This window comes from Bombus terrestris, chromosome 6 (genome assembly GCF_910591885.1).
Source record: "Bombus terrestris chromosome 6, iyBomTerr1.2, whole genome shotgun sequence".
Lineage (NCBI taxonomy): Eukaryota > Metazoa > Arthropoda > Insecta > Hymenoptera > Apidae > Bombus > Bombus terrestris.
In genome coordinates this window covers 7,166,676-7,192,431 of record NC_063274.1, presented here as the reverse complement: position 1 = coordinate 7,192,431, position 25,756 = coordinate 7,166,676, and the positions used below count along the sequence as shown (strand labels likewise).

At 29.8% G+C, this 25,756-nt stretch overlaps 2 protein-coding genes across 15 annotated transcripts; one reads left to right on the top strand and one right to left on the bottom strand.

Moving 5' to 3' along the window:
• Positions 1-31: 31 nt before the first annotated feature.
• LOC100643161 lies at positions 32-4,022 on the top strand. Its single transcript, XM_003396023.4, has 6 exons — positions 32-323; positions 806-916; positions 1,030-1,263; positions 1,383-3,373; positions 3,446-3,563; positions 3,701-4,022. Exons 1-6 carry the CDS (start codon positions 237-239, stop codon positions 3,953-3,955), a joined length of 2,796 nt encoding a protein of 931 aa, XP_003396071.2. The 5' UTR covers positions 32-236; the 3' UTR covers positions 3,956-4,022.
• On the bottom strand, positions 3,423-25,478 carry LOC100651995 (cleavage and polyadenylation specificity factor subunit 6). Of its 14 annotated transcripts, none has more exons than XM_048406481.1 (13): positions 25,307-25,476; positions 24,923-24,955; positions 23,784-24,008; positions 23,450-23,677; positions 22,408-22,890; positions 21,225-21,269; positions 20,398-20,524; positions 20,007-20,120; positions 19,214-19,506; positions 18,773-19,070; positions 18,355-18,619; positions 13,970-14,050; positions 11,209-13,137 (listed from the first exon to the last, which is right to left on the bottom strand). In XM_048406481.1, exons 1-13 carry the CDS (start codon positions 25,361-25,363, stop codon positions 12,990-12,992), a joined length of 2,397 nt encoding a protein of 798 aa, XP_048262438.1. In that variant the 5' UTR covers positions 25,364-25,476; the 3' UTR covers positions 11,209-12,989. The 14 variants fall into 14 exon arrangements, with proteins under 14 accessions (XP_048262446.1, XP_048262438.1, XP_048262447.1 ...); XM_048406490.1 differs by having other exon boundaries at positions 11,209-13,158; positions 22,408-22,707; XM_048406478.1 differs by having other exon boundaries at positions 11,209-13,158; positions 25,307-25,474.
• Positions 25,479-25,756: the final 278 nt, after the last annotated feature.

The following is a 25,756-nucleotide window of genomic DNA, read 5'->3' as shown; positions in this document are numbered from 1 at the left end:
AGCAGGTAAGTAACTTTAAATAGTAAGGACGGCCCTCTATATGAAAACGTTCGATGCTCTGCAAATCTTATATGAAGTATATGTCACAGTCACGTATGAAATACGGTAAACCGCGTATGTGTTTATGAACCTATATGCAAAAACTTAACGTAGTTTATCACAGTTAATTATCGTAAAACTCGTGCGTAATAACTATCGTTACTCATCATAAGTTACGCACGAGACTTTTGCGGACTATGCAGGAGTTTCCTTACGTGTTATCAGAGTACGAGGAAATAAATCCTCTTCTTTACAAGCCTATCAATTCAACTCAACGAATCAAGGTATTTCTTTAAAGTTGAAAAACAATTCTTATGCAACACAATAATGCATGTTATGTGCTATCATAATATTGTGTTGTTTCTACTGATTACATTTTTAACGACTCACTATACACATTCTAATTTAGTTTATTGTTAAATAAGGTTTATGCGATTGCTTGAAGTACAATTTGAAATTGCACAAATATTTGAAACGAAATTATTTTTCAGTGTCATACAGCATATATATCTGTTTTAGAAAATTACATTTTATCTTAGAATTAAATAAATGAGATGGAATTAAATATATTGTGTATAACAAATTCTACTTATAATAAGAACCAATTAAACTAAATGCTGTCTTTCTTTTAATTCTCAAATGGGACAGAAATATATACTTGTTATTTTTTTAAGTAATATTCTTAAATTTGTAATAAAATAGTTTCAAAAAGTTTGTTTCTATGAAAGTAGAATTTGAAAGTAATATGAAATTAATTATGTTTCAGTATACATGTTTCAATACGTCTTCCAGCTATATTGTATTAGGTTCAACCAGTGGCAGTATTTATCTATTTTCAAGGAAACCATGCTCATTTATACAATTAATACCCTTATCGGTACATAAATTTTCCTTAATGTACTATAGTAAGAAATTACATAATTTATATATCAATCCAATGTAAAAGATTATAAAAAAGATAATTTTTAATTATTATCTTTATAACACCAGGAAGGTGCAGTTTCTCGTATTCTCATATCACCTGATGAGAAAACAATTGCCTTGACAACAAATCGTGGTATAGTTTGTCTAATAGCTCTAAAATCTATTCCAAAATTGATAGCTATATCAACCGAGCACATTCACAAACAAGTTAACTGCCTGTGTTGGAATGATAATAGCTCTGAAGTATATATTGGAGATGGGCATGGAAAAGTTTCTGTTATGGCACTATCTATTTTTACGGTATAAACCTTTAGTATTTTAAACATTATCGACATATATTTTACTAAATTAGTAACTTCTATGTTTTACATAGATTATTCTAAGAGTAAACTAATACTAATAAAATGATAATCTTTCAGGTAAATGGCATGTTTCAAGCACCAACTTGTACATTGATGAATTTAGATTCAAGCATTGTGCAACTTAATTTCTTATCACCTTTATTATTAGTGTCAACTTTGACTCGTTGTTACATATGTGATACAATACAGGAACAGTATAAACAAATAGGAAATAAAGCACGGCATGGAGAATTTGGTGCCTGTTTCTATAAAACATGCCTTACACAGAATAAGAGTGCTCCAGACAGCCAAAAGGAAGGGAAAGTAGTCAATAAAAAGGGTTCCTTTAATTTCATTGCAGAAGGTAACAGTAAGATACAAGAAGAAAATTTTCCTCAAATCTTTTGTGCTAGACCAGGATCTAGACTTTGGGAAGTGTCTGCAAATGGAATAGTAATGAAAACTCATCAGTTTAAAGAAGCACTTGCTATTCCACCTACAATAATATGCAGGCCAAGCATTAGAAAATCTGTTTATCAAAAGCAAGCAGAACAAACTTGGCTGCCACAATCTATTAATTTCTCCTATCTGTCTGTTATTGGAGAGAAGTATTTATTTTCATATACTTCTACTGGCCTATACATTATTGATCCTCTGACTGCAACTGTGGTACTGTGGACTAATGAATTTTCAAATATATCTTTAGCAGAAACTATCGAGAATAAAATATATTTGATGACCTCTGATGGGGAATTTCATTGTTTAGTTTTATATTTCTTAGATTCCTTAATATTACGATTGTATAATAAAAAGAAATATTATGAATGTTTAGAGATATGCCTTATGTATAAACTACAATTAAAAAAATTAGTAAATGATACTGAGATTAATAATGTTTGTGATATAGAGAATAGGTTGCAGATATTTAGAGATGATGAATTGTCAACATTATTACATCCTTTAATACTTTTGTTGGAATCTAATATAAAAATAATTCCAAAAAAATTAGATTCGGGTATTGTAGTCGTTAATTGCGGAAATTCAGACCTGAAAGATGAGGAAAATTTGGGGCTTCATTCTATATCCTATTGTTCTTTGCAAAATAATGAAAGGCTTTTTGAAACCGAATTAAACATAGAAAAAGAAAAAACATCAACCAATTTATTGAATGATTCCGATAATAAAACGAAAAAGGATGAAGACACGAATTGCAATACAGCCAAGGAAATAGAAGAAGGTCATGATGAAACCAAAGAAAAATTGATTTTGAACAAAAATGTAACACAAAGAATACAAGCAGATCTGGAAATTATATATACGGTAGTTGGTAATATTAAGCCTTCAATGGACGAAGAAGACTTAGAAAAAATAATTTTAGATATAGATTGGAGAATGAATGTTATCAAAGATTCATATGAAAATGTAGATGAACTAAAGAACTTTGTATATGAAGTATTAAGAAGCGTAGAACTATGTTATTTCAATGCTTTATTAGAAAATGTTTCAATACAACTAATACAATCTACAGATAATGAAAATATTATAAAACAAATAATAAAAGCTTTTGTTAATGTAAATGCACAAAGCTGCAGAAGATGTACCTGTGGTAGTGTGTATCCAACAAATGAACTAATAGAACCAAAGTTCCTGGGGATTGGTAAATCCCTTCTTAAGAAAATGCTAGATGAATATAAGGAGGAGTGTATAAATTTATGTAACAAAGTACCTTATATGTGGCGAGATTACTTGCCACTTTACATAGAACAGCATGGTATAATGACGAATGATCTAATACGCCATTGTCTTCAAACTAGAGATAATATTATATTTTCCATTTTTTTACCTTTATTGGACGGGAAACATTGGAACTATATAGCGACATACGCGAAAGAAATTCAAGAGGGACAGTGTCTGTTCTGTAGAAAGCCTATAAAAAGAGGAAATCACGAAGAATGGATAAACTGGACTGCTGTGATATATGAAATCATGAAGAAACAGGGACCTGATATTGCCATGACATTATTAATAAAATTAGAGAAAGCTATTCCAAATGTTCCTATTGATAGAAAGTGAGTATTATCTTTCTAAACACTTAAGCATAAAATCAGGAAAAAATAATTAAGTATTTTCATTTTTTGCAGTATATTTCAGTCATTGGTATTTACAAAACTTTTATATCAACATGGGATGAAGTATGCCATTAATCTTAATAAAATTAATTTGGAGTCATCTGAATACAATACAATATGTTCTACAAAGGTAATTATTATTTTTTAATTGACTTGTGAGTCATCAGAAAATATTTATTAAAGAGAGAAAGAACTCAGTTTGTATCTATATCTTTTATGTTTTAGCTAAACCATAATTTATATATAAACAGTTTATGTTTTTTACAGATTCGAGATCAAGTGGCAGAAGTTCTTGAAAAAGACTTAAGTAAACCGATTAATAAAAATATTTTCGAGAATGGGCCACATCATTGGGGAATGCATTATCAGAATAAATTATCTGCATGTTCTTGCTGCACACTGTCCCTTCAAACACCAGTTCTATTAGGTAATAATGGAATCGCAATATTTGATTGCGGCCACGCTTACCATGTAAATTGTATGATAGAAAAAAAACTCACTGCCTGTAATCTTCATTCTTAATTGTACATGCACAACAAGTATATACAAATAAATCTCGTAAAAGAAGATACAAATATTAACATGTAAATAAAGTCTCATTCAGGTAGTTTACAGAATAAAAAACTGCATACTATATCTAGTCTTTAAAAAATTTGTTTGGGCGTACTTATATAAGCGTATTTACAAATTTATTGTCGAAATACAAATTGTTATCACAGATAAATCTCACGGTTTAACAATGAAATTGAATTTAAAAGATAGATTTTTTTAGTTCCTTATAATATAAGGAAATGTAATGATTTTATCAAATACAATTTTGTTTGTATAAGCAAGTAATAAAAATTACAATAGAAACTAGTATTTGTATAAAAGGAGTACATGAATAAAAATTGAGCATTGAAAATTCTTATGTAATAAGTAAAGTACATTCCTTAAATTAGTTATTAAAAGACTTGAAATTGTTAAAATATTTATAAAAATTAAGAATTACACTGTTATAATTTCAAAAATTTAGTTTTATTCTAGAAAATAACGTACTATTTTATATTTGTATATGTATCGTAATTTTTTGTACCTTTTACGATCGACTGTATACACGATATAATTAAGGAATTCCAATTTCAATTTGACACTTACCTTCTCTTTTATTTGATATATTTATTATTTAATTCCAAAATATTTATGCAGTATGAGGCATATTCAAATTATATATATTCTAAAATTTTATAAAAACTTGCTGTATTCTTATATTAGTCTTAAGTATCTTTAAAAGGTGAAGAAAGCAGAGGGTGCATTGTGAATTTATTTTGAAACAATGAGTCGTGAGATTTTCACTGTACATAACCTCGACCCTTAAAAAGTTGTCAGGAATATATTTTTCCTTCATTAACACATTATCCCTTAGATAAGATCCCAATTAGATCCCAAATTAGAAAATTCTAAACTGCAAGAAACAAGATTCATTATAATGAAGAAATTGGTCTAACCACATAAGTATGTCTTAAGGATTAAAATAATAATAATATGACAACAAAAATAACTATTTTTTCCGTAACTTTTGCACAAGTTTGTTGAAAGTAAATATATTCAAATAAAACAAAAGAGAAAATATATGAAGGATAAAAATATTCAGAATTATTAAAAATGCCTCAATCTGCATAAAACAGGATTTAAAATTCCTTACTCTACGGTAACGAGCCAAAATATTGTTAAATATTTCGAATTACATTGACATATGGTAATTTGTTTGTAACAAATGTAATGCATATTTTTCTTTCCTCTTTTTACGCTCACTGAATTTGATCACGCAAAAAATGCAATTTTGTCTTCAAAGCATATTCTATCGATCAATACGTTACGATATTAGAATATTGATTTTTCTACGATCATAATCGACTAGGAAGATATATGACTTTTCTTGACACGCAATACTTAAATCTATCATTATATTACAACTTCGATAGTGATTTATAATTCTTAGTGTGTGCAAAATATAATGTAATGAATCTAATGCAAAAATCATAAATATTTTGTTTTTCTTGATATTTGTATACGATATAAAATATGAATTATATTTATTTTATTTATCATGATAAGAATTGATTTCGTGTAAAATTATTTATATGTAAATAACTTCTACGCGCGCGCACACACAATGTTATCGATTTACATATAACAATACACTACTACACGTTGCGTAAAATTTCGCAAAGTATGTATGTATGTATATAACTCTCTTACGTTTTCTTTTTGTAATATAAATAACTCAATAATTGCCATAACTGCATTCTATGCAATTAATTCTAATTGACGAATAATTATTACTTTTTTTTAAAAACATCTTATACGAAGGATTCGATTTTGAAAGCGCATAAGGGAACGATATTAAATTTTTTCGTCAACTATTTTTACAAACTTCGAATTGGAAAATCGAAAAATTTGCTTAATTTGGTAAAGGCACAAGTGACTAGAATTTGTAAAATTCGTATCTGAATAATACAAAAATGACAAATTTACCGATATGTAACGATGTACACAAAAATTTCGATCTTATTAAATTGTACAATGTTTCTTTATACAAATTATGACCATCATCAACGTAAAACGATGCTCAAATTTCAATTTGTTACCTGTTATCGTTCTTTTTATTTTGAATTCTTGAATATCAATTTTATATCGATGAAATTTGAACATCCGCAAAATTGATAATTTCGAGGACTCTAGTAGAAACCAGCATGTTAATTAATTAATTAACTAAGAACAACAAACAAATATGTAAAATCACAAATTTTCTTGTTTAAATTTTAAGAAAATTTCCTTCATCTTGAATCGTTAACATGTTAGTGACTTGAATTCTCGAATTTAACTTCGATTCTTGTAGAACTAATTATTTCTGCTTACACAATTAAAGCAATTAACTACTTGATACGCTCTCAGAAAAACCAGGGTAACATATAAACGTTTGAACAAAATTTTAGCTCGTATATCGACTGGAAATATACGTATATATGTATATATAAATGTAAACTATTGATAAACGTACAAAACAAACGTGATCCATGGGAGGTATCGATTTTTAGAACTGTATTCTGTGATATTATACACTTACCCATTAACTCCATACACATTTCTCCAGGCAATCTCTATTTTCGACTTAGTAAAATATTAACAGGTTTAAATGGTACGTTATACAACAATATATATACATATATATACACACATATATATATATATATATACATGTATGCGTAAAGAAGAAATCGTAACGAGCAATTGTTGTGCAAAGGGCGCCATGCATGGCATACTCGGAAGGTAGACCCTTTTAAACTCCTACGTTCACTAAAAATCCGCATCATTATATACTGTTACTGTTATATCATTATATACTGTTACCGAATTTAAATAAATTATAATTAATAAACCGCTTATCCCTATCATTTATTTTTTGTTATCTTTTTCTATTATCTTTCAGGAACAAATGCTTTAAAACTCTATAATATTAACACAGAATGTTTTTGTTCATTTTTAAGATTTTAATTTTGTACTAATAAGAAAATTATAAGAATACTAAACATTTGACTTTGTAAAATTTTACAATATTCTGTGCATATTTTAACGTTTCTTAAACGTTTCTTAAAAGATCACAGAAGAAAATTCGTAGTATATATATATATCTAATGCCTGTGTTGTTTGTATTTTTCTAAGTATTTTAAAACATTCATAAATCTTGATAATACAACAAAAATTTCATTGATATTATAGAAAGATCTAGTATTGATTTATTGATTTCTTTAAGATTCCATTGTATTGAAAAGAGTTGTAACTTTTGATATATTTTAAATATGTATTATATATATACATATATTTTTCTTTTAACATCAATTTATCTCTTTGAGAGTTTTCTAATTTCTCTTGACAATTGATCATAAATTCACAATTATATATTTGTCTATTAAATTAACATTAATCCTTTTCATGTTTCAGATTTATAATTCTGAATGATTTAAAAAAAACTATACTAATATCATGAATTGTAAAATATTGAGAATTCTATGCATTTCATTGCATGGTTCTAAATATGCCATTATAATACTTACTTACATAAGTTGTCATTAGATTTATAGTGTTCTCACAACATTACAAAAGATTTTCGTCGGTTTCGTTAAGACCACTAAATATTAACAATCATTTATGTAGATTCACAGAAATGTGATTCTTTTAGCTTTTATAAAATTTTCTTGATAATAATCGCATTATTTGATATCGTCACGTAGAACTGTAATAGTTCTGTATAATAATACTATTCAGTACAAAGCGCTTTGCGTTTCAAAAAATTGAAACTATCCTTTTTCACGTGTTATCGTATGATTGTTTATATAAGTCCTATAATTCACAGCGTCACTTGACCGAAACCTCTATTAACAAAATATGATCTCTATAAATAGAATGTCGTTAAATATAAATCATTAAAAAATAAAGCTACAGATAAAAATATCTCACAGCTCTTTGTACTCTTGATAAGAAACAAATACAGAACTATTCATTTAAAACGCAACTACCACTAAGCTATGAAATAGTTTCAACATTAATTACCATAAGTTAGACGATAAAATTGAAAAAAAGAAAAGAAAAAAATTAAATATAAGAATAACTAATCGGCAGTATACTTTAATTTTCTATAAACAATCGTTAACTTTCTTTGAAACAATATCTCTTTCACATTAAAAAGAAAATAAGACAAAATTAGAAAATAGCAAATACCTTACAGACACCAATATTTTGTCACCTTAAAATTGCGCTTTAAATGGACAATTCTTATTATTAGTACACAAAAAACTACTTGTCGCATATTTGTAATGTAAGAATGCAATGCAGACTTTTTCCTTTTTCAATTTCAAATGACAGGAAAAATAATATTATAATTACTCCGATTATTTAGACGCCTCAATGAAATCATTGGAACCTGCGCTGAACTGAAGATAAAAATTTCTTTTTAATCCTGATAAGTTAAAGTAATGTGTCCTTAATTATTCTTTCGAAAAATCACCGTTTAAACATAACATAGGAATCGAAGACGAAATGACTGAGCTATAGTAAAATATCTTTCTGGTTGGTGAATCGCAGTAAAAAAATCTATACATAAAGAAAGCCGCACACAGTGCTAACAAATCCAGGAGATGCAGGCTTTTGTTGCAGTGTGTGTACAGCTCGATGATTCTCATAAGAACTACAATTTATACATTTTACTTTCTAAGAACTATACTTATAGTCGAATTGTCTATACTGTTTGTAAATAATGTAGTCATTGTATTCGGATTTTTAGACTAACTGTTGCAAAAATATTGAATTTTTAGTTATAAAGATAAGTAGGAGTGAAAAAAGCATTTTACATTAATCCTTTGCAATTCTTTACTTTAATAGTAATTACTATTTATTCTTCAATTATGTTGAGCAATATACTTGTTTCATTTTACCAAATTATCCTACGAAAATAAATTATATTTCCAGTATCAAATAATGAAATATGTTGTGTAAATCACTTTTACAAGAATTAAATTAATGATAAAAACAATTCTATTTTAATTTCATAGAAAATGTGTTTGACAAATTATAATTCATAGTTATAACAATAATGAAAACTGATATAAAATAAATTAACTTAAATTGGAAACATTGAATCACAAAGGATCAAAGCATGAATAAACTCAAACAATTGGACTATGAGTTGGTTGTGTTCCATCCAGCAGTGTCTCTTATTTCTAGCTATATGATCGAGTTAACTATTATATGGTTACTTCAAAATGGCACATCGAAACATAATCATTCACGAGACACGTATGTGTATATGTATGTGATCATGCAAACTGGTCTCGTATATTACAACATAAAAATTTATTGGGATTTTCCTTCTTTTTTGTTGCTGAGAATTTAACTATCTGGTATTGTGCTCTGTGAGAGTCCATCATCCGTTTCCTGGTACTTGTTAAAAGGTACCAAATGCTCAGCCCTTTGCGGTCTTCTTCCCTTTTCATTCTCTCTAAAACATGACGCTTCTGGTTAAAAATTTATACCAAGTGAAATGAACTAAAGTTATACAGCTAAGCTTTCACAAGCATATAGAAATAATAATAATATATCGCTAATCGTTGCGCAACAAAATCATTTCATAAATATTAAAAATGTAATAAATTTTTATAATATAAGAAATTATATGTGTGCGTATATATATAATACGTATATATATATAATTCATTTCATTTTATCTTATATAGTAATTTGTTATACATGAAAGAAGACCGTCGAGGGTTTTGCTAAAATAACGAATGATTATGCGATACATGATAAAAATTAATATATACATACAACGTTGTCTCACAGAGCTATCATTAAGTGTATCATCATTCATAATGATCCCTGATAAAAAATCCATTCGAAAGGTGAACCACCCTCGCTGTCTTTGCTTACTTTTGATACTTTTTCCTCTCTTAGAGAGGACGAATGTATAGTGTTCAATTTAGTTGTAATTTCTTTCGAGCTATTCTCAACTCTTTCATGCGTAATTCAGTGCTTGTAGTATATGACTTTTACAACTTCGTAGTTTTGTTTACATCTAACTGTAGCGATCGGATAACATATTACTTAAAAAATAATACATATAACGTGTGACTAAAAAATAAATTATAAGATGATATATTCTCGTTTCAGATCGGAAAAGATGCATAAAAATGAAGATTAAATATACAAGGAGGAGGGACATTAAGTCTTAAGAACATCATGCTTGAGCATAGAAAAATACAGTAATACCGATCCTTCTAAAACATGAAAGAGTTTCTGCTACTGCACACGAATACTAACTTTTCTAATTTCTATTCCTCGTACAATCAAGAATTGAAATAACCATAATATATTACTGGATTTAAAATACATATTTTCAAAATGTGTAACATTTGACGAACGCAATATCATATTAATGATATTTTTATGTACATTAAATTCTGCATTCAAGTGCATAAGAGGTGAATATAATTCTTCATAGAACTCTTAATTACATAAATCTTGATTATACGAGGATTAATCTGTACGCTGTAAGGGCGTACACAGGAGAGAAATTCTTTTCTTCAAATAATACACAGGACCTTTTTGACAATTCAAACAAAGTCGTTCCGTGAACGTGTTACGCTTTCACAATATACTATGTATCGTTATAAATAGTTTTCTATGCCGTTTCAACTAAACAGTGAAAAATAAGATGGCACTATTACATAAAATTAATTAACCAAAATTACCCAAGTCGATGATCTTGGAATATCTATACTTATTTATAATTAATAAACAAAATTATGATCATATCAGGATAGTAATCTTTATTATTTTTAGGTGAACAGATTTGGGTAGTTTTGATAAATTAGTTTTCAAACACTCAACTATCAGAGAGTATATATAACTCTGACATTGATCTTTCCAATTTCATGGATGAGACTAGTATATGTCATAGAACATAATGGGGAACATAATCATTGTTTTACATGTAAAATATCGTGTTCCACCCCTGTTATCATACACTTTCGATCCCTAATCGATCGTTGTTACGAACATTAAAAATTGTACAGAAATAAATTAATTAAAGGTGAGATCGAAAGTGTTTAAATCGGATGCCGTGTATGCGTCTTTCGATTGGTTCCACCTTTCGATTAATAAATGGAATAATGCAATAGCACAAAAACAAAAATAACATATTTATCAGGAAGATTGTGTGTGCTGATGAATAAAGTAAAGACATGTTTATCACGTATATTTTTTTTGAAAGCGTATATATATATTATAGTTAAGATACAATCTTGCATCGTCGTGGAGATAGAAGACCGATGACGAGAGTCCAGAGTGTGATCTTCATTCTTCCCCGAGGCAACCAACAAACACAGCACCGTTCGCCAATAGGTACGGCGCAAGCCTCTTCTTCAGCTTCTCTGTAAACCGCAACTGAACACGACTCTTCGTGAAACATAACTTTCGTTGTGCTTTCGTCACCTTTTCCTTTTGTTAATTTGTTGTTGCTATTATCACTATTCTTTTTTTTTATTCGTGAATAACACATACTCTCCCTCTCTTTCTCGCTCTTTCACTCTCACTACATTTTTCTGAAAACTAAACAAATACTCTCTGCTTAAATGTTACATAGATATACATGTATATATGCATTTGTGGTGTATGCGTTTTCGTTAGCTTCATTATCATTTTTTCTTGTTGCTTTTTTATAATTAGTGTAATAATATTTAGTAATATGATAGTGTATGCTACGTAAAAAGAAAAAAGAAAAGAAAAAAAACAACACCATCGATGACTCAAAAAGAAACTGTATGTCAAATTCTACGATCAACCACCCATGCAACGTGTTGCGAAGAATCCCCTATGACAAAACCACCCGTAGTAATTTGGCTAAAATACTCGCGATTCGGAACTCTGCCGAAAGTTTACACAAAGACTTGCAAATCATGTTATCAAAACATAATAATTCGCCACTTTCTCGACCGAGATTCTCTATTTTTAGATGCTTCGTCACATACCGATAAATGTATCTAAGCACACCTAAAAATAGATATTTATAATTTAATACAATCATAACATAGTCATTCAGTTGCAACTGATAAAAATTCTAGAGGTCATAGTTTCCTAAACGTGCAATAAACAGACACGTGTAGCATGTTACTAGAAAATACAAAATTCGTGTTCTTAATTCCCTATAATTAGAATTTTATGTTTATAAAAAAGGGAATTGTGATTGATCACAATCTTATACTTTAATATGAAACTTAAGAATTAATAACATTCTACTTATAAGATACAATAGTACGACAATAAGTGAATAAACAAAATTTTTTAAATATAGATTTCCAAGTTGTAAGTTAGAATATGAATATATCAATACGCGTGTACCCGGATATTTAAACATACGTGAATTAGATACTCCTAATATATAGATAAACATGTACTAAAAATTATGTGGTAAAACATACAGATACGTTTCACACACGTGTACACATAGATATTAAATACACAAACTACAGACCTCTAGTACAGAGCTATTTGTCATGTAAAACAAATAACTGGAAGATGGTTATCTATACTTCTAATACAAAGACTAAATCTGTTGTATCGAAAGGTGCTCTGAATTACCGATCATATATAAATGGAATCATGATAGATTTATCAAAAAATTTAATTAATTGCAAGGTCACTGTGTATCTTTCATTTCGAAACCAATGGTTTCCCTGTTCAGCCGAGAAAGTGTTTAAATACTATTGATATTCAGACAAAATACAGAAGATAAACATGTGCTCTCAGGAGATAAACGTGTATGAGTGTCCTCTTGAATCCGTTTCTCAATGACGCTTGCAAGAAAATGACCGGTAAGATCCTGCAAACACTGCATGCTAAGACGTGACCTCTTCCTCGTTTTCTGGCCCTTCCGTATTTTTATTCTCACTGTTTTCTCTGTTATTTCTGATTTTTTTGTAAACGAGAATTCTTCTTTATTCTTTCCGACACTTAATCGCCTTTAATGCCTTGAACGATGTGAAGAGTCTCCACGTTCGTCGCGACGATCTCTTTCTCGTTCTCGCTCCCGTTCACGCTCCGGTTCTCGTTCTCTCTCCGATGGTCTTCGGCTCGACTCTCGTTCTCGATCTCTGTCTCGTTCACGCTCTCTGTAGCGATCGTCATAATACCTACACAAGTACACGTCAGCCAATTATCTTACTTTAGCGGTGTACACTATTAATTTGCTTTTTTTCTTTTTTTAATTCTTTTCAATTCCTTCTTAAGATATATTTACATTAACTCAAGGACTCTTTGATACGCTATGTATCTTTCTTTAATGTACCCTACCTTTTTCGTTCATGATAACTTTTTATTTTTTTTTTTTTTTATTCGTTTCCTTGCTCTCTATTAATATTTTGATTTTTGCGATCAAGTTGTTACTTATTGCAAAGGCTTAAGAGAAAGGAAAAAAATTACCAAGCATTTAGAAGAGACAATTTACTGCATAAAAAAGTCTCTGATAACTTCAGGAACTAAACACATTATTCTAACAAGAAGTTTTAATAACAAAGAAAAACTAATATTTATCTAAATTTTCCAACAATTTGCAATAAACGATTTTGTAATCAGAAAGCAAAAGATTCACTGAATTCGTGCGATATTCTAATAGAATTATAACTTTTAATACCTTTTCTCATCATTATATGCATGTGAAGAAACAAAAGTGAGTTGAAACATTTTCTTTATACTTGTCTCTTATTTTTCTACTTCTTATATTTTTTGTATTCTCCCCCTTCTCTCTCCCACTTATTTACAAAATTTTTATTTGAATTCTAAAATATTCCTGTTTGTGAAATGATGGATAATGTAATCAATACGTGAATTCTGAATCAAATTCTTTAAGAATAACTCTAATCTGTTGTTTTGCATCTAACAAGATAATACTTTGTAATGAGATCTACATGCATTCACTTTAATGAAAAAAAAAGTGTAAATTACCTAGACGCCTTGGAAGACGAGACGGGAGCCGTCTCTGGCGGTTCTTCTTTTACTCTTGGCCTGGCTGACTGACGTGTCGTACTAATGGAAAATATGCATACTTCGTTATGACTTATACTGTTACCAGGCTTAATACATTGCTTTAGTTAAAATAAGCTATGTTAAGAAATATATTCAATTTTCCTTTTTCAGTCTACTAGCAACGATCACTTATTCGAGCAAAATTTATAATAAATTGTGAACTTACTCTACGACTTAATGCTTATATAAAAGACAACCATTTTTTAATATTTTTCTATTGAAATATAGATTAAATTAGAAAATATGTCAATATGTTATTCGAAATAATACTAACTACAGTTACCAATTATATGTAAGTGCATGTGTACAATACTACATATATTCAAAGAAGTTTTGAGATTCATTGTTAAACCTGTAACCATATTTGAATATTCAAAATGAAACAAGAATAACTGACTTTAAAACATGGAAAAATAGAAGATAATTCCTTCTAGGATATAACTGTGTTGCATAGATTTCATTTTTTTTTATGGTTTCAGGATTATGACTACTTTACTGTAGTAAAGTATTTGTAGATCTATACATATATCAACTTAATATTAGAATCAATATTACAGTATCTCTGTGGATAAGTGTAGATCTTGTGTTAATATATGCTAACATAATATATAAATTGAAGAAGCATTTAACCATCTTAATATATAAATAGTAATTATACATTGTAAGTATTTTTACATTATGTATATCAAGATATGTATATCATGATATGAATATGCTAGATTAATAAATAAAGTAAAATTGTAATCATTCCTACTCATGTTTTATAAATAACTAAAGATAACAATATGTGGAAACTGACTATTTAATTCATGAACTGTTAATCTTACGAATTGTTAGGATTAATAACTGCAATAATTCTATCGCTAGATAAAGTTCAGTAATTTTTTAAAATACCAATAGATGTAGTTCATAAATTAAATATTTGATTCTCTATCACGTCTTAAATATACTTGGCAGAAATTTCATTTACAATATCTCTATGAAACATATCGAAATGTTTTGAATAGAAAGAAATATCTACAAAAAAGATATGCACATTCTTTTACATACTTTTTCCAATGGCGACTTTGGAAATAAAGATTACAACTACACAGGAGGAACAAGAGAGAACAATTGTATTGAATGTACTGTATGACTTATCTCAAGGAAGAAGCTAACATCTGTTTACATTCCAAAATTGTCAATTGTATATTAGGAAAACTATTGTTACACAGCTTCAACCTCTAAGTGTATCCACGCACACACTTCAAATATCATGTGACAAAAATAACTTGCAGAAGTATCATTGATACTAAGTACAAAGTTCATTTCTTCCCTCGTATTTACAAAATTGAAATAAAGATGTAGATGCGAACATTCCTTAAATCTGTTCTAATATTTAATTAATGAACGGATGTTCGCCTTAATCTACAAATCTTTCAATCATTTGAATTATGGGCAAGTTTCGTTTATTGTTGGCTATTTCATCTTTGAAACTTCAGTCTCACTTACTACTGAATATTCCAAAAGCAATAAACAAATAGATTAATAAAATTACAATCTCGTCGTTTTAGTGCATGTTAAAGTTTTGAACAATTTACAATAAAATTTATAACTCGCAAATAGAATTGTTATTTCAATTGCATCATTTTAATTACATTACTATTATATATAAATGTTCCTAAAATATTATATTGTTTAGAAATTGAGATCGCAATATTTTCAGTTTCTCTATTATAAAAACAGCCCCTGTTACTTTCTAAAACCATAACTAATGAAAATCAATAGTGATTATTACTTATCGCTGTTTGATAATATTAGGACGAAAAAAATTTTTAATGTTTGCTATTTGAAAACAAACATAAGGGTACTTTTATGATTTTTTTGTACTGTTTGCTAAACAATCAATTTCTTCCTATGTTAACCAACATATACTGAGCATCTTTTAAATATAATTTGTATTTCTGCCAATGATTTAATAACATTTAAAAAGGTATGAAATAAATGTGTACTGTATTTAGTTGCTTCGAATATTTCAGGTTACTGTTAAATACTAAAATCATAATAACGTATTACAATTTTTTTTATAAAGAACTGATTTATTAAAAGATGAATACGTTTATATTTTCATTATACTATTTAATGACTTTCTCGCTAATTAACTCAAGGACAGTATCGCCAATAACAATATCGGTTGTGTGAGTTATAATATCAGTAGAAATTGATACCACTGAAATAGGGTAAATGTATGCATATATAGATGTAAAATGAGAATGGGACCGAGAATGTGATTTTCGGTGTGATGGCGGTATCGCTTTTGAGTTATCTAATGAGAAGATCATCTTATATTATAACTTTATAATAATAATATATTATTATATAATCATATGCACAGCAAATTGAAGCTAACATAGGAATAATAACAGTCCTTGGAGTTCAATATTTATAATTTACCTGTCACTTTTACACTCAATAATAACGCAGAGCACCTAAATCAAGATACTTAATTGTTTTAAGAATAATGTTCACTTTTAGCTTTCAAAGTATCAAAGTATCAACTATTATAATAATATAATATTTGTTTCTGATTAATGCTTTTAACAAATTTTATGTAGTAGATTAAAAAAGTAGACATTAACGAACAATCTGATACAATAATAAAAAAACATTTAATTGATACGTTAATTGTTACTTTTCACATTTTATGAATGTCTAAAATTTTGATAAAAAAATATCCTTGTGATTAACATTTTTATCTCCAATATAATTTACAAAGATTAAAGAATAATAATATTTTGAATTCTTATAAATTAACCCTTCGCGAACTACCGCCGCATATATGCGTTCTGCGTAAGCCATCAATTTGACCGAGGAACTAATATATGCGTTTGGCGAAAACAATTGGTAGAGCCGAACGACTCATATGTGTTCCGTGTAAACGCGTCGCTATGGGCGAAAAACTCATATACGCGTTTGGCGAAGATAACTGATAGAACCAAAGGATTCATATGTATGTCACATTTTATTTATCCTGTGGAGAATCTGTGCATGTATATATGTATAGAATTTGACATCTATGAACGAAAAGCGCGTCTATGCAGAAATGCACGCTGGCAATTTTAAATGGTTACCGCGGCAGCAGCTCGGTCCCACGGTACGGTTGACTTCGAACCGTCCCGTCCCCAAAGGGTTAAATTTTAACTGATAGCAGAGAAAATTTAAAAGTACTTTCATTTAAATAGAATTTTATTTAATATTTAGTAATTGTTAAAAAGGATATCATACTAAAATATATAAATATTCAAGATCTGAAATGCCCAATAACAATTAATGCATCAAAGTAACGTTAATTTTATTTAACCCTGTCGCTGTCAATTATATAAGCAAATATTTTTGCTCGATTAGAGTTAATATCCTTTCAGTAACTAACTTAGTCGCAATTATTCTACATAATAATTACAACAGATTCTTTTTGTTCAATTGTGGACATCCATTTGTAGAGTATAGATGTTCTAGAATTATAACATATAGATTTGAGATTACATTACAGCAAAAGGGTTAAGTTCACTTTTTACCATTAATAAAGTCAACTATATTTGAGTCTTATAAATTATTGTTATATGACCATGTAAAATTATCTATGGTCTTTGTCTGTACTTATGAATTCTTCCAGAATAATTAATTAATAGAGACAATAAGGAAATATTAAGAAATGTTACAAGTAATTATTAATATTTAATGACAGTTAAATTTGTCCCAATGAAATATGTTAGTATTTAAATAGACACACATTATTAATTATTTTACAATTGAACACATTATAAATCAACGCGTTCTCTTCTAAACATCATTAATACCAGTTACAATTCATTTAATTTACTTGCACTTTTATCAGATTTCATACTATTTAATGCCATTTTAAATAAGTATTCAAATTGAACGTTTCGGATGAACTCCGCATACAATATTCTGTATAGCATGATTGAAAATGTTTGCAAAATATATAATACAATAAATGGGACTTATATTACTTAGATCAATATCGTTGCTATAGTGCTATATCTATTTGCGAAGAAAATTGCATGATATATTTTAGTAAATTGTATATAGTTATATACGATCTGTTACAATGTAAACGTCGGATTATTTTATGTAAATATAGACTTATCGTACTCATTTTCTTTTTCTAAATCATACGCATACGTGGCTATTATTACGAGGGCTATCGATTATAAGTTGCGACTGTCAGTTAATTTTTGACTGAATTGAATAAGAAGGTACATCCAGTAGTGACAGTTAAAATAATTATGAGATGTTGAGCTTACCTTTCTTCTCTGCTTCGCTCTCTATATTCGCGATCTCTTTCACGTTCACGATCTCTCTCCCTGCTTCGTGATCTCTCCCGTGGATATGGTTCACTGTAATAACGTTCTCTGTCACGATCACGATCCCTTTCCCTTTCACGATCGCGTTCCCTGTCACGTTCTCTATCTCTGTCTCTGCTTCTTTCTCTGTATTCCCTGTCACGGCTCCTTGATCGTTCACGTCTTCTTCTGTGACTGCGTTCTCTGTCTCGTGAACGTGATCGTTCTGAAATAATTCATTAAATCTAGATTAACTAAAACAATAATCTCAATTTCGATAGAATCATAGGAGATATGAAAGTCGTTGCAAGTGATTAAAAAAGTTATTAAACATACATCTATTTTTTATTGTTCTAAATGTAAGAAATAAAATATTTACCCCTACGTGCGGATCCATAACTCTTTGTTTCGACGCCACGCAAGGTGTCTTGAAGAGAACTGATTAAAATTTTACATCTATCATCTGCAGCAACCTTGGATTGTTTTATCAATGAAATGGCTGTAACCAGGGTTTCTATAGCGCTTGCGTATTCCCCTGCTGCAGCATCAGATACTGCTCGAGCAATAGCAGAAGAAGAAACGGTTCTATTTCTACCCATGATTTCTTCAAATTCTTGTTCTGTAAGCGGAGGAGGACCTTCTGGGCGATGATCAGGTCCTGGTGCGCCATAAGGTGGCTGTAAGATATATAATTCATCTTGATTTTTTAAAGATTTTAATAAAGCAGTGGTATTATGAAACGTAATAGTGAAGCCACTAAATAATATCAGAAATATAAGATATTAACACAATGGACAATATAAATTAGAATACCATATACCTGTGCTGCAGGTGGTCCATAACCATGAGGTGGCACATGTGGTGGTCCATGTGGTTGACCATGTGGAGGACCATGAGGTGGACCATGAGGTGGACCATGTGGTGGACCATGAGGTGGTCCATGAGGTGGACCAGGAGGACCTGGTGGATGTTGTCCTGGATGTTGATGAGGTGGTCCTTGTGGGAAAAATGCTGGATTCACATGTGGTGCAGGTCCTCCTGGGGGTCCTTGTGGTGGTCCTTGAGGTGGGCCACCATGACCAGGTGGCGGACCTCCTGGACCTGGTAACATTCCTGATCAATATCTTTGTTAGCTTGCAACACTGTATAGCAAGCTTATAAATTTTTTCATTACACAAAACAATTTTTATTGTATGATTGATTTGATAAAGTATGTTTTTTGCTTTAGAATATGCTTGCACAATGTTGTAAGATTATGACAAATTATTATAGACTAAAAGTTTCCATCTTTCTTTATATATTCTAATATTTAATATATATTGATAATATATTTTTACTCTTTTAAGTATATTTATTCGAATTGAACTATTTCTTTCCTATGTTATTATTACTTATTTTTTTAGTATTATTTGAAAATACTTTCAATTATATACTTTATATTCATTGAAATTGTTGTAACAACAAAAATTGAATTGTTGTTTATATTACTTTTATCTGAAACACCTTGCACCTTCATACTCCTAAGCATAAAATTTCCCTCAATATCATGCATTATTATAAGAAAAATTAATAGCGATATTGTTAATATTCAATGAACGTCCTAAATTTCTCACCACCCATAGAACCTGGAGGAGGTCCTCTCTGTGGTGGGCCTTGACCAGGTTGCGGGCCTTGCATATGTTGATGTTGAGGGAAACCTGGTGGTCCCTGAGGCCCGTGATGCATTCCTATGCACATTGAATAATTACATCAGTGAACTTTATTCACAAAAAATTGATTACATAATGCTTTGTTATTGGAAGTGATTTATTACTAAAGTTCTTTATGTCCTGTTTTGTATAGTAATTTTGATAATTTTCATAATCTATTCTATCATGCAGACTATAAGCTGTGGAAAAACAAGAATTTTATCATAACGACACATGAAATGAAGGAAAGAACAGAGCGTGTGAGTCCAAGATGTTTCAGTATATAATCTATAATGAATCATGATACTTAACAAACCTGGTGGTCTATTCCATTCGGGACGTGGTTGAGCACCTCTTGGATCACCTGGAGGTCCACCAGGATGTCCAGGTGGACCACGTGGAGGTCCTTGACCAGGTGGACCAGGCGGACCACCATGAAATTGCTGAATGGAGACAAACGAAGATTCTATTTCAATCTACCATAATTAAATTAAAAATCATTCTCTATACTTGAAAAATAACAGCAAAAAATTAATTAATAATGAAATGCATCAATAACACGAGTTACTATGGAATACTATTATTAAACAATAATCATAAAGTAATTAATAATAATGATAAAATATTAAAATATCAGAGCCAGTTATTGGTTTATCAAAAACTTTTCAATGTGCTGTATAAATTTAATTAACCAGTAAACAGATTGAAATGAAATAATTTATTGATTTCTGAAGGAGCTTTTCATGTTATACATATCTCATGCACTGCCAATGTTGTAATTTTCAAAGAAATAAATTTTGCAGATTATATTTTTATATTACATTTTCTTTTAACACTTGAAATTTATACAAAAAAATAACTAAATACAGCTTCATTCAAAAGAAAGATAATTGAATTAGGAAATATTGAAAGATAGCAGTTAGATGACTTTTTTATTAATATAATTCAAACTTTATTTTCCATATAAGTACAATTTAAAATATTTTAGAATTCTAAAAATAATAGAATTTCAATTTAGTATTCATTAATTTCAATAGTGTTCGATCAGATTTTGTGTTTAAAAACAAATCAATACTGAAAAGTTTGAAGAATGGATAATTTTTACAACGTGAAAAGCAGGAAAAACAACACATTGTGTGTTACCTGTGGTATATGGTAACTGGCTTCTGAAAGGTCTCTAGTACAACTCTGTTTACGCGAAGCGTAAGACATGTAAGTGCAAAAAATATTCTTGTAATTTGTACCATAATTTATCGATTTATGTAAAATATATCATAAAATTGTAAAAACCAAGAAATGACTAACTTTGACAGAAATTTCTAATTAATATATCAAGTATTATCTGAAGAATAGTAAAAAAATTTCTTTTTTATAATTATTTTTCTATAGCTTTAAGGAAGCTACACAGGTTGTTCGGTTATAGGTGCAAAATGATTTAAAGGATAATTCATAAAGCTAAAATAAGATGAAAATCAAGAATAAAAAAGTTATGTTTTCAGCCTTGTTTTTTTGTTATTTACAATTAAAAATTTGTCGTAATATCCCTGTGTGCGAGCAAACCTCCTTATAAGAACGAAAGTAAATCAGCCTAAGGAGTGACATCCACAGGCATCCTCAAATCGAACAATACACGGGCAGTAACCTATTTATTAATTATTTATGGAGGCAAAAGTTTAGGGGAAATATTAACGCTGTCTACTCGAAAATTCCATCAGGCGATTTTTGATATGCTGTTATAGATTTTTATAAGTAGACAAGTATAATGTTTAATCTACGATTTTTCTTACAAAATGTTGTGTAGAACGGTTTACGTCTTCAAATGTCATAATGATTCATGCAAGGTAAACTACTGCTCATGTATTGTTCGATTTGAGGATGCCTGTGGACCTCACTGCTTAGGTTGACCTACTTTCGTTTGTCTAAAAATATTTTTGCCCGTGCAGATATATTTCGACTAATTTTTAATTGTCAATAACTAAAAGACAAAGCCGAAAATGCAATTTTTTAATTCTTAATTTCGTCTTACTTTAACTTTAAGAAATACCCCTTAAATATTTTTACACCCGTAGCCAAACACCCTATATAATACACAATTATATTAGGCAATTACATATTACATTCTTATCTCTTTTCTTGTTTTTCTTAGTTACCTTTTATTTTTATGTTAAAAGCAAAGTCCCACAACTACTATAAACACAAGTTTGCAATACAAATTAAGTTTTATAAATATAAAAAATTGATTCAGAAAAAGTATGGTTATTAACAAAAGGACAAATTACATGCACACAATTACATTGAATAATTAAATAAAAACTCTATTACATACCATTCCTGGAGGTCGATGTTGACCAGGACCTGGTCCTGGTGGTCCTTGTTGAGGTGGACCACCAGGTCCACTTGGACCTCTTGGTGGTCCAGGTGGACCATTAGGTCTTGGCCCATTCCATGGGCCCTGCTGATAACCAGGAGGTGGTGGACCTTGGTTAGGATGCCCAGGTAAAGGATGGTGCGGTCCCGGTCCCGGGCCCATTGGCGGACCGTGCATACGCGGTGGACCTTGCTGGCCAGGTCCACCTGGACCTGGTGGACCCATCCCTGGAGGTGGCATTCTCTGTGGTCGTACACCCTGTGGAGGACCCATCATCATCCTAGGACCATGATTTTGTTGCGAATGTTGAGGGTGTTGGGGATGTTGTGGATGCTGTTGATGGGGTGGCATTGGTGACTGATGCTGATGTGGATTATGGGGACGCTGACTCTGACTCTGTTGAGGAGCCGGAGCTGGTCGTGTCTTACACTGAGACTCAAACTGAGAACATATACACAATTTCAAATGTACAAAATGTCAAGTTTTCATTTATTTATTAGGAAGAGAAATAACGATTAAGCCGTCCAGAAATTCAAATTGCTTTCTTGAAAAGATTGAATAAAGAAATAAAAAAGATTTCTAAATGTTATAAATATGACCAATTAATTGTAAATTATGTGTTTTGATTGAAAGAAGTTACTTAAAGGACAACATTAATTTCTTAATAATATATCATATATAATAAAAATTGTATATGTGTAAAAGTACAAAATTATTTACATTAAAAAAGTTAACTTTTTAAAAGATTTAACTATACTTAATTTGAATGAAAACTATATTAATGTAAATTATATGAAAGTGAACAATAATCTAACATTTTCGCAAATTTTTTTAAAAGAAAAGAAGAAAACTGCAGATTCAATATTATATTTTACTTACACCTATCAGAGTAAAAATTCATGAAAAAGAGTCATATAACAAAAATAAATTTCTCACAGTACTAATTATTTCTTTCCCATAAATAGTTGCTTGTTCACAATGTCAATATATCTATACTTACTTGATTCAAAGCTTGTTTAGTTGGAAATGTTACTACTGGATTCTGTCCATGCAATTCCTTTTTAGGTAATCTTTCCATACATATCCTCATACTTTGTTCTGATCCCAAAGATATCACACAGAATCCCTTAGATTGTCCATTGGCTCGATTTTCAAAGAATTTTACTTCAACAAAATCTGATACACCAATACTTTGTACGGCATCAGTTATATCTTGGTCACTTGTCCACTGCAATAAAAATATTTCAATAAGTTTAAATTACTACAAAAATATTGATTTTTCTCTAAGTTTTTAAAATAAAGGCTAATTAATAAAAATGAATTCAATTATTTACCCAAGTCAAATTTCCAACATATAGTTGATGGCGTCTCCCAATTTGGTTTGGCTGAATATTATTTCCAAGTTGATGGTAAGGTGCGCTACCATTGGTTTCTTCATTTGGTGAAGTAGTATCACCAGCACCATCTCCACTATTTCCTGTAGAAACACCACCATTACCACCAGCAGGAGCTGCTATCACATCGTCATACAAATCAACGCCATCACCAGCAAATTCATCCTAAAACAAATCATTAAAAATATATCACAAGCTGATTAATTACCATAAGAATTTAATATATTTACATCATATGAGCTGAATATTCTTATGAATTATATTGTGAAAATATTGTGCAATTTTAGTATTTATACAAACAAAAATTAATTTAATATTCAATTCCTTTTTAAATCATTCACATATGTAATATATAAAATGTATTGATATATAACAAATATTATACATAGTATTTAATACATATTAATAATGAATTCAAAATACAATTTTTTTGTTATCTACTTAAAGTTTCAAAAATAATATTGGAGAAAGCTTAAAAAATAATTAATACATTAATAAATATTTTAATTTACTAACTACCTTCTAAATCTTTGATAAAAGATAATTTATGAATTTTATGTATGTTACTACCTTCTTTTCACATATTTTTCTAATATTTTCTATCCCCATTGTATTACATAAATATTTCACTATGAAGAAAAAAAGGAAAATAGTTCTAAATAAACATATTCCTTCAAGAACAAAAACATAATTTATAAAGTATTAAAATAAATTTCAATCATCTTATAGAATACAAATTATTTTACAAAAGCTAAAAAATAGTGTAATAGATAAAAGATACAAAAAGATTAAAAATATAACAATTTTTTCTTGATAAGACGCTTCATTGACGCTCATTAAAGCTATACACACATACCTACAAAAAAAAATTCGCTTCCTGAATAAGCACGGATCGTTTCGGTGCAATTTCGGTCGGAATAAAAAAGAAAAAAAACATCACATACAAATAAAGTGTTCAAACTTCAAAATAATATAAACGCTGTAAGAAGAAAATGGTGTCTCGCATGCAATAATGAAAACTTTAGTTAAATATTAAACGAAGTGGAGGAATAAAATGCGCTACGAGACATTTGCCTTACCGCTAACACCATTTTGCTTTTCTTGCTGTGAATCTGTGTATTACACGTATTTGCTTTTTAAGTTTTTCCCCGATGCAATAGAACGTGCACGGGCCACGGTAATTATGTAACAGAATAGAGAAAATGTTTATCGGTCGTGATAATCGAATGCAACGTCTACTCGTCACGATTAAGATGTATGTTAAAATCGAAATCCCGGCTGAACGAGAATCGGACACCGCTTGTCGAGGCAATCGTTACCGTTTCTCCTCCATGACGCCGAACAACCCCGCTCTGCTATCGCATTTTTCTCACAGTTTCCAATGTTTTTTACTAAAGTAGCCAATTGACAACAACGCCTATAGGACAACTCGTTACTTATTAGCAATGATAAAAACGAATTACCTGCGCGAAATCTTGCTCGAGATCGTCGGCGTACAAATCAATGTCACCGTCCGCCATTTTACGTACACCGACGCTCACTGCATTTGACGAAGGCGCCAAGCCTAAAGAAATATGCTGTTCTAGGAGAAAACGTGTTAGCGAATTACGTTACGTTTTCGTGCTGAACGGATATGACGTCACACCGCCATCTTTTCCCCTTCCGAGATAACCGATAAATTCATTGGAACTATATATATGTACGTATTATGTGTAAGTAGTTTGCCTGAGTCGAATTAAGAGAGGTAAATAAAACCATGTGATCGAAATCTAGGGGAAAAGGTTCGAATTCATAATTCTGTGTATGTATATATATTCTAACAAAATCATTTTTCACGAATTGCAACATGTTATATATCAATCGATTAGTTTTAACGCATAGATTACAGAAATACAAAATTATTTTATAGAAAG